The sequence below is a fragment of the Rhinopithecus bieti genome, unplaced genomic scaffold, assembly GCF_001698545.2.
Source record: "Rhinopithecus bieti isolate Rb0 unplaced genomic scaffold, ASM169854v2 scaffold_2339, whole genome shotgun sequence".
Classification (NCBI taxonomy): domain Eukaryota; kingdom Metazoa; phylum Chordata; class Mammalia; order Primates; family Cercopithecidae; genus Rhinopithecus; species Rhinopithecus bieti.
In genome coordinates, this window is record NW_016803819.1 from 318295 (window position 1) to 328171 (window position 9877).

Genomic DNA, 9877 nt, shown 5'->3' on the forward strand with positions numbered 1-9877 from the left:
TCCCAGCTACTCGGAAGGCTGAGGCAGGAGAATTGCTTGAACCTGGGAGGCACAGGTTGCAGAGAGCCAAGATCTTGCCACTGTACTCCACCCTGGGCGACAGAGAGATTCCGTCTCAAAATAAAAAAAAAGAAAGAAAGAAAGAAAGAAAAGAAAAGAAACAAAACAAATTTCACTCTATCCATCCCACCATTTAAAAATCAAGAAATGCCAGGCGCGGTGGCTTACGAGCAAGACACCATCTCAGAAAATAAGTAAATAAAATAAAATAAAAGGCCAGGCATAGTGGCTCTCTCCTGTAATCACAGAACTTTGGGAAGCCAAGGCAGGCGGATCATGAGGTCAGGAGTTCGAGATCAGCCTGGCCAACATGATGAAACCCCACCTCTACTAAAAATACAAAAGTAAGGTGGGTGTGATGGCAGGCACCTGTAGTCCCAGCTACTCAGGAGACTGAGCTGAGATCGCACCACTGCACTCCAGCCTGGCAACAGACCGAGAGACTCTGTCTCAAAAAAAAAAAAAAAAAAAAAAAACATCAATAATTATCACGGCCCTCCCACCTCCAAAGTAGCAAGCAAGAAAGAAACAATAAAGTATGTGTGTAGCAAATAGCTCTGTAGCAATCCATGACATAAGATATACTACATAACTAACTTAATTCCATTAAGCCCTTTATGGAATTTGCACAGCTACTTATAAGTGTATTTTATTTTTAAAATTTTTATTGTAAATGAGGTTTTGCCATATTGCCCAAGCTGGTCTCAAACTCCTGAGCTCAAGTGATCTGCCCATTTCAGCCTCCCAAAGTGCTGGAAATACAGGTATAAGCCAGGACATCAGACCTGTAAGTGTATTTTAAATGTTACTTATCAGATGTGAACCCTGCATTAGTTTCAGAACCCACAACTATATGGGAGGATGGCTATTTGTGATTATCATTTTTTTTTATTTTTTTACTATTTATTTATTTATTTTTTTTTTTGAGATGGAGTTTCACTCTTGTTGCCCAGGCTGGAATGCAATCGTGCTTAGATTACTTAATTATAGTATGAATTTTTAAAAAAATCACTTGTTCAGTATATGCTTTTTCTTCTTTTCCTTGTGACCGTGTTTCCCAGGCTGGAGCGCAGTGGTGTGATCTCGGCTCACTGCAACCTCTGCCTCCTGGGTTCAAGCAATTCTCCTGCCTCAGCCTCCTGAGTAGCTGCAATTACAGGCATGCGCCACCACACCCGGCTAATTTTGTATTTTTAGTAGAGACAGGGTTTCTCCATGTTGGTCAGGCTGGCCTCAAACTCCTGACCTCAGGTGATCCTCCTGCCTCAGCATCCCAAAGTGCTGGGATTACAGGCATAAGCCACAGTGCCCAGCTATTTGTGATTCTTAATGTAACAATGATACTAAACTATTGGCCATCCTTCCACACAGCTAACTTTAGTATGGTTTTAAAATTTGTCAATTAATATATAATTGTAACTTATCTAAGTAGCAGAAGTTAATGACACTTTTCAGCTTTATGTGACTAGAGTTGTTCACAACCTCTCAAATAGTTTCTTCAGCTGAAAAATTAGAAGAGAAATACATAATCTCTAAACCACCTGTTGACTCCAAAATTCTAAGTACTGTACCTATGTTACTATCTCTAAGACACAAACTCCTTGGTTTGAAAAGTCCTGGCCGGGCGCGGTGGCTCATGCCTGTAATCCCAGCACTTTGAGAGGTCGAGGAGGGCAGATCACCTGAGGTCACGAGTTCGAGACCAGCCTGACCAGTATGGTAAAACCCTGTCACTACTAAAAATACAAAGTTAGCCGGCATGGTGGTGGGCGCCAATAATCCCAGCTACTCAGGAGGCTGAGGCAGGAGAATCACTTGAACCCAGGAAGCAGAGGTTGCAGTGAGCCGAGATCACACCATTGCACTCCAGCCTGGGCAACAAGAGCAAAACTTGGTTTCAAAAAAAAAAAAAGTTCTTAGTTGCAATTTGAAATTTTTTCAAATTATCCTTTACTTTAAAAAATAAAAACATTTATCTAATCCAATATTAATACAAAATGTTCATTCACTCACTTAACAAATATTTGTTCAGCACCCAACTATGTGCCAGGCATTAAGCTTGGCACTGAGAGGAATCAAAAACAGACATGGTATCTTTATTAATAAGGTTTGCAGAGAAACTGGAGAGAGAAACCAAATAAATGTATGGATAAATGCAATATGAAGGAGTTAAAGAGTAGAATCATTTTTTTCTTTTTCTTGAGATGGCATCTCACCCTGTCGCCCAGGCTATAATGCAGTGGTGTGATCTCAGCTCACTGCAACCTCCGCCTCCCGGGTTCAAGCGATTCTCCTGCCCTAGCCTCCCAAGTAGATGGGAGGCACACACAGGCATGTGCCACTACGCCCAGCTAATTTTTGTATTTTTAGTAGAGATGGGGTTTTACTATGTTGGTCAGGCTGTTCTCGAACTCTTGACCTCATGATCCGCCCACCTCGGCCTCCCAAAGTGCTGGGATTACAGGCGCGAGTCACCGCGCCCAGCCTGTGATGTAGAATCTTAAAGGCTTCCCTTAAGAAGTAACAAATGAGTGACAAATGATGTTATGGGCTATTTAATGTGAGGAATCTGTCTAGACAGAAATAAACAAGGCATGTTCAGGGAACTGACCGAAGACCAGTGTGGCCTGACATAATAAAAATTGGTAAAGTAGTGCCCGGGAAACAGGAATGAAAAGTTCTAGTATACAAAAGCATATCTTAGCTATTTCAAAGACATACTCTAAAATTTATTGTCAATGAAGCTTCAAAGCTTCACAATCGTTTCTCTCAAATGCTTTACTAAAAAAAAAAAGCTGTCCTTTTTATCCCTACAAAAGACCAAACTAACTCTCATTGATTCTCTTCACATTTCACTGCAATGTCTTCAACTACATGATAAAATCACAACTTTTAGTTCTACTTAGTTTAGATTCCTTAAAAGACAGCAACTATATAAGAACCAAGGTAAATATGGCGTTATTGCCCCATCTCTGTCACTAAACTGACCTGTGACTGATTTTGGTAAAAGTTACTTGGATACTTTGGCCTAACTTTTATTATCTGTGAAGTAAGGGGAGGTCCCAGAATTTCCTTTAAGATCCTTCTAATTCTAAAATTATGGTTCCACTGTAAAACTGCTTGTTCCTTTTTTTTTTGAGATAGGGTCTCACTCAGTCACCCAGGCTGGAGTGCAGTGGTAGGATCATGGTTCACCGCAGCCCCGACCTTCCTGGGATCAAGTGATCCTCCTACCTCACCCTCCTGAGTAGCTATGACCACATTTGCATGCCACCATGTCCAGCTAATTTTTGTATTTTTTGTAGAGACAGGGTTTTACCATGTTGCCCAGGCCTATCTCAAATTCCTGGGCTCAAGCATTCCTCCCACCTTGACCTCCTAAAGTGCTGGGATTACAGGCATGAGCCACCACACCCAGCCTTGCTCCATTCTTGAAAACTGATGAGAACAGGACCAAACACCGCTGAATTCCTTTGACCGAGATTGTACTTGCCTTTAAGATGTTTTATTTTTTCTTTTGCGGGTGGGGGGGGGGGCAGGGTTTTGAGATGGAGTCTCGCTCTGTCGCCCAGGCTGGAGTGCAGTGGCGCCATGGTGGCTTACTGCAAGCTCCGCCTCCTGGGTTCATGCCATTCTCCTGCCTCAACCTCCCGAGTAGCTGGGACTACAGGCCCCGCCACCACGCCTGGGTAGTTTTTTTGTATTTTTAGTAGAGATGGGGTTTCACCTGTGTTAGTCAGGATGGTCTTGATCTCCTGACCTCATGATCCGCCCGCCTCGGCCTCCCAAAGTGCTGGGATTACAGGCGTGAGCCACTGCACCGGGCCTGCCTTTAAGATCTTTTTTAAAGAGACAGAGTCTCACTCTGTCACCTAAGCTAAAGTGCAGTGGCACGATAATGGCCCACCGCAACCTCTGCCTCCTATGTTTAAGTGATTCTCATGCCTCAGCCACAGGAGTAGCTGAGATTACAGAGGTATGCCACCACACCTGGCTAATTTTTCTATTTTTAGGAGAGATGGGGTTTCACCATGTTGGCCAGGCTGGTCTCGAACTCCTGAGATAAAGCAATCCACCTGCCTTGGCCTCCCAAAGCGCTAGGATTACAAGCAAGAGCCCCTGCATCCGGGCTTAAGCTCTTTGTATTTGTATAGCATTTCAACACTATTGCTATGCTATAATAATAAAAAACTCCCAAATTTATAAAATTACCAATAACTAAGGTTCTAATAAAAAACTAACAAAATTTCAAAAATAAGTATTGTTAAAAATCTACATTTCCAATGAGGCATGACACTTTAAACAGGGAACCCGAATAAGCACAAAGTCAAAATAGAAAGGAAGGCAGAAGAAATACAAAATCAAAATAATTTTTCAGAAAATCAAAATTTTGGCAGTAGGACATTGAAGTTGGTTGATATGAATGTCGATTTTAACTTCCAAAAGAACTAGTAACAAATGTATAATCTAACTTGATACTCATTCTCCACTGATATATGTCCATTTATAGTTAACAGCACTTCTGATAATCTATTTTCAAACAGAAAATGTATGTAAGTAGTCATAACTTCCCCACTATACCTTTAAAAAAATTGAGACAGGGTCTCACTATGTTGCCCAGGTCTGAACCTCCTGTGCTCAAATGATCCTCCTGCCTTGGCCCTCAAAGTGCTGGGATTACAGGCATGAGTCCCTGCACCCAGCCACAACTTTCCTTTTTTTTCCACTGTTTAAGTAATTTTTATTAAAGCAGGAATTTTATCATCCAAATTACATTTCCTTGCTCAGTTATCAATTCTGTTACTTAAAACAGAAATGACATTTTGAGCTATTCCACAGTAAAGAATTACAAAATTAAAGAAAGGAATACTTTGAATTTTGTACTTTGCTGAAAATTATTGTTCCCAGGATCTATAAAACATTAATTTGTTTTCATATTTTATTATTTTTTTGTGGGTTTTTTTTAAATCAATAAGCAATCTAGGACTAATATTATGTTTGCTAGACCTGGCATTTGCTTGGAAAGGAAACTTCAAAGTTTCCTTTCCTTTTAAATTTATTTTATATTTCGCAATTTTTTTCCCTATTTAGGTTTTTCTATGTTTGGATAGTTTTCTTTGGTGAAGCACAAGTTTCTTTTTGTGGTCCCTGATCAGTTTTAAACAGTAGGAACACCGATGGCACTGTTAACTGCTTTCTGGGTAGCCTCTTTAGCTTGGTGGGCTTGTAATACAGCTAGCTTCAACAACCTTAGAACCAAGTGACTCTGGAGACTCAGACGGAGTCTTGCTCTGTCGCCCAGGCTCAAGTGCTGTGGCGTGATCTCGGCTCACCGCAAGCTCCGCCTCCTGAGTTCACGCCATTCTCTTGCCTCAGACTCCCAAGTAGCCGGGACTACAGGCACCCACCACCACACCCAGCTAATTTTTTGTTATTTTTAGTAGAGACGGGGTTTCACCATGTTAGCCAGGACGGTCTCAACCTCCTGACCTCGTGATCCACCTGCCTCAGCCTCCCAAAGTGCTGGGACTACAGGTGTGAGCCACTGCGCCCGGCCAAGCATATGAAGAAGTTCTGAGTTATCAATCTCCAACAACATGCCAGTGATTTTACCAGCAAAAGTAGGGTACATGGCTTGAATAACAGGAAACAGCTGTTCACCCAACATTTGCTTTTGCTCTTGAGGGGCAGATGCCAACATGGAAGCAGTCAAAGGTTCCTGACCTTGTACATGAACAGCAACCTATTGCATTGTAACTTGTGGCTGTGCATTAAGATGTTGCTGAGGACTGCAAACTCCCGCAGCGTATTTATACTGTGGAACGGTGCGGACAGCAGGAGTAGCTGCAGCAGATACCAGAGTGTTAATATTTATGTGAACGATCTTGATAATGGTATTGATGATGAACGTCTCCAGAAAGAGTTTCTCCATTTGGTACAATCATTAGTGCAAAGGCTATGATGGAGGGTGGTCGCAGCAAAGGGTTTGGTTTTCTGTTTCCCCTTCCCGGAAGAAGCCACTAAAGCAGTTACAGAAATGAACGGTAGAACTGGGGCCACAAAAACCACTGTATGTAGATTTAGCTCAGAGCCAAGAAGAGTGCCAGGCTCATTTCACTAACCAGTATATGCAGAGAATGGCCAAGTGTACGAGCTGTGCCCAACCATGTCATCAGCCCCTACCAGACAGCACCTGGTTACTTCATGGCAGCTATTCCACACTCAGAACTGTGCTGCATACTCTCGTCCTAGCCAAATTGCTCTACTAAGACCAAGTCCTCGCTGGACTGCTCAGGGTGCCACACTTCATCCATTCCAATATGCCTGGTGCTATCCGCCCAGCTGCTCCTAGACCACCACTTAGTACTATGAGACCAGCTTCTTCACAGGTTCTACGAGTCATGTCAACAGAGCGTGTTGCTAACACATCAACTTTCCATTTTTTAACCAAAATTATCCAACGCTAGAATTCAAGGTTTCAATATTCTTAATTTGAAAACTTAATGTTAAAGATCCATAAATTGTTTAAGTTTTATATTTCATAATTTATCATTCCCAAAACAGTATAACTTTTAGAAGCATCAATCAAGCACCTCAATTCATATATAATCTTTAGTATCAAGATTTGTTTTATTTATTTTATTTTACTTTTTTTGAGACAGAGTTTCACTCTTGTTGCCCAGGCTGGAGTGCAATGGCGCAATCTCTGCTCACCAAAACTTCTGCCTCCCGATTCAAGTGATTCTCCTGCCTCAGCCTCCCAGTAGCTACGATTACAGGCATGTGCCACCACGCCCGGCTAATTTTGTATTTTTAGTAGAACTCCAGACCTCAGGTGATCCACTTGCCTCAGCCTCCCAAAGTGCTGGGATTGCAGGCGTGAGCCACTGCCCTGGGCCCAAGATTTGTTTTAATGAAAGGGGCCGAGAGCAGTGGCTTACACCTGTAATCCGAGCATATTGGGAGGCTGATGTGGGCAGATCATTCGAAGTCAGGAGTTGGAGACCAAAGTGACCAACACAGTGAAATCCCATCTCTACTAAAAATACAAAAATTAGTTGGGCGTGGGATTGGGCGCCTGTAATCCCAGCTACTCGGGAGGCTGAGGCAGGAGAATTGCTTCAACTCAGGAAGTGCAGGTTGCAGTGGGCCGAGATGGCACCACTGCACTTCAGCCTGGGTGACAGAGCAAGACTCTGTCTCAAAAAAAAAAAAAAAAAAATTAGCCAGGTGTGGTGGCGCATGCTGGTAGTCCCAGCTACCTGGGAGGCTGAGGCAGAACAGCTTGAACCTGGGAAGTGGAGGTTGCAGTGAGCTGAGATCACACCACTGCACATAGATTTGTTTTAATGAAAGAAACTGTTGTCTTATTCCTTCCAAAAAGGCAACAAATTGCACAACCAAATTAGAGTTTGAAAACTAAGCCACACGAATATTTTAAATACTGTACTAATTAAAATGTAACATTAGGTACATTTACTGGGCTCCAAGAGCAAGAGGCCAAGCTCATTCCCTAAAATACATTTCGCCAAGTCGCCCAAGATGGAAACATTGTCAACAATGTTGCTTGCCTCACCTCCCACCAATTCTGATTTTAACTCTGAAAAGTTGTTAAATCACTTCCTAGTCACTATTACCAATGCCACAGCCTTACCTGAAGATTTCAACGTCTTTCACCTAGACTACTGTTCATAGTTTCCTAGCCGGACTCACTGCCTCTGGTGTTTCCCTACTCCAATCTAGCACCAATTGTGACAATCAAAATGTCTCCAGCATTGCCAAACATCTCCTGGAGGTCAAAGTTGCCCTGACTCAGAACCACTGCTTCAAGCTGATCCTACAAGAAGAGTATCACTTATTTGGTAAGATTCTGGCCACAATCTATGTCAGTGGAACAGAAACCAAAAAAAACTTATAAACGTGAGGCTGAAATTTAAAACCTTAACCTTAGGGCTGCCATGCTTAAACGAAATTAGCTGACACCTCATAAAAAGAGCCATAATACTCTTAAACTCCTTTGAACTATGTATAGACTTAAATCATCTTACTTTAAGCCTGAATTATGAAAAGTGTACCTTCTGTCAAAGTTTAACCACAATATATACATATTTAAGCTTCTGGACACTAGAAAATCATGCGAATTTTTAAAAAGGACTTTGCACTTCAAACAGTCCTCCTCAGAAGTTGAAAATAGGAAACTTCTTGGGCAAATTACTGCCTACACGTAAGTGTGCAAGACACTCTGAACAGTATTCTCATTAAATACCTCCAGAAAAAACTCTAAAAACACACAAATTCTTACGTTTGAAAACCAGGAAGTTTTTGAAAATCACGCTTTTTAAATTTCCCACAATGGTTATGTCCTTACAAAGCTTACTCAAAGATAACTTATCTGAGATACAACAGCACCTTTCACAGGGCGTAAGAGATCTAAAAAACTTGGAACTCTAAAGGCCAGAACGAGCAGGGTAGCAATATGACAGGAGAAAGCGCCTCCTACCAAAGACATCTGAAGAGCGAACAAACCGTCCAGACGCTTACCTTCAGGCGTTTGATCATCTCGTCAGTGGTGATCTTGTCGGTGATCTCTTTTACCCCCGGAGGGTAAGCGATCTTCCCGTCGGCACTCACTACGCCACAGAGGGCAGTGGCAGGCTTGGGCTGCGCCGTGAAGTCCATCCTGGGGGACAACTTTTGGTTCACAGTCCTCTACCGGCCTCTATCGGTCAGAAAACCAAAGTTCAGCGGGAAAGGGGCGACTTTGTAACCTCTTTTTTCATTTCAAATCTCTCTAATCTGGAAAAGGCCCTTTCTCCCCGGAGGCCGGGGACCCGGCAGCGGCCTCGCCACCCGCTCTTTCCCAGGGCTCGAACCCCGCCGGCCCCACCAGCCCCAGCCCAACCAGCCCCAGGCTCACAGGGCTCCTCGGCACCAGCAGCCGCGGCCGCGGGAGGCGCCGAACAGCGTCAGGAGTTTCCCATTCCGCCTTTCACAATGAAATCCAGCCCCGAGCACCAAGGTCCGAAGTTTGGCAGCCTCAGGAGGCCGGCAAGGACGCCAAGGCCCCCGCTCGGCCGTGGGGAAGCGCCCAGTCCCGCCCGGCCAGTCCCCCCCGGGAAAGCAGACGCGAGGCCTATAAGGCTCGGCTTAGGCCGCAAAACTAGGGACCCAGCGGACCCACGCGCAGCGGCGGCTCCCGGGAACAAAACGCCCTTGCCCAGCCGAGCCTCGGACCTGGGGTAGTGCCCCGCCGCACTGCCGCCCCTCCCCTGTTCCGCTCCCTCACCCCCGCGGGAGGGGAAAACAAGCCGCCCTCCACCCCGAGCCCCACGCCAGGAAGCGGCTGACGCGGCTCCGCACTTCACATTTTGTTCCTTCAACTTCGGCTGAGGGACCCCAGCTGCTTCTCTGGCCCCCGGCCGCTTGGCGCCTCCGGCACCGCCAAGGCCTTTCCGGCACCCCCGGGCGGCCCCACCGGGCCTCGGACCCGCGGCCCCCCCTCCGGTCTCCTCTTCCGTCCCCTCCCTCCAGCAGCCTAGGGCGGGAGCCGAGCCACCGCCGCCTTTACCTCCTCCTCATGCGGGCGGAAGGTGCATCGAGCGCCCGGGCCTCTGTCAGGTGGTTGCGCCGCCGCCCCTCGTCGGGCTGCACACAAAGCGGCTCCGCGGGTCCCGCCGCCGCCGCCGCCCGCCCGCCCGGGAGCGGCGCTGGGGCTGGCGGTGCCGAGGAGGAGCAGCCGCTGCGGGGGGAGACGCGGGGCGAGTGAGCGCTGGGCGGGGAGACAGTGCCGCTCTCCGTCTGGCCGAGGAAGAGCAGC

General features: G+C 45.5%; 1 protein-coding gene across 1 annotated transcript in view; it reads right to left on the reverse strand.

Annotated features, from left to right (window-relative positions):
• The window catches only part of PDS5A (PDS5 cohesin associated factor A), a 156311-nt gene extending 146435 nt beyond the window's left edge, over positions 1 to 9876 (reverse strand). The window contains exons 1-2 of the mRNA XM_017854266.1: positions 9629 to 9876; positions 8602 to 8779 (exon numbers count right to left, since the gene is read on the reverse strand). Coding sequence (XP_017709755.1) covers positions 8602 to 8739 — 138 coding nt within the window. The 5' untranslated portion in view covers positions 8740 to 8779; positions 9629 to 9876. The remainder of the gene's footprint in view (positions 1 to 8601; positions 8780 to 9628) is intronic.
• Position 9877: the final 1 nt, after the last annotated feature.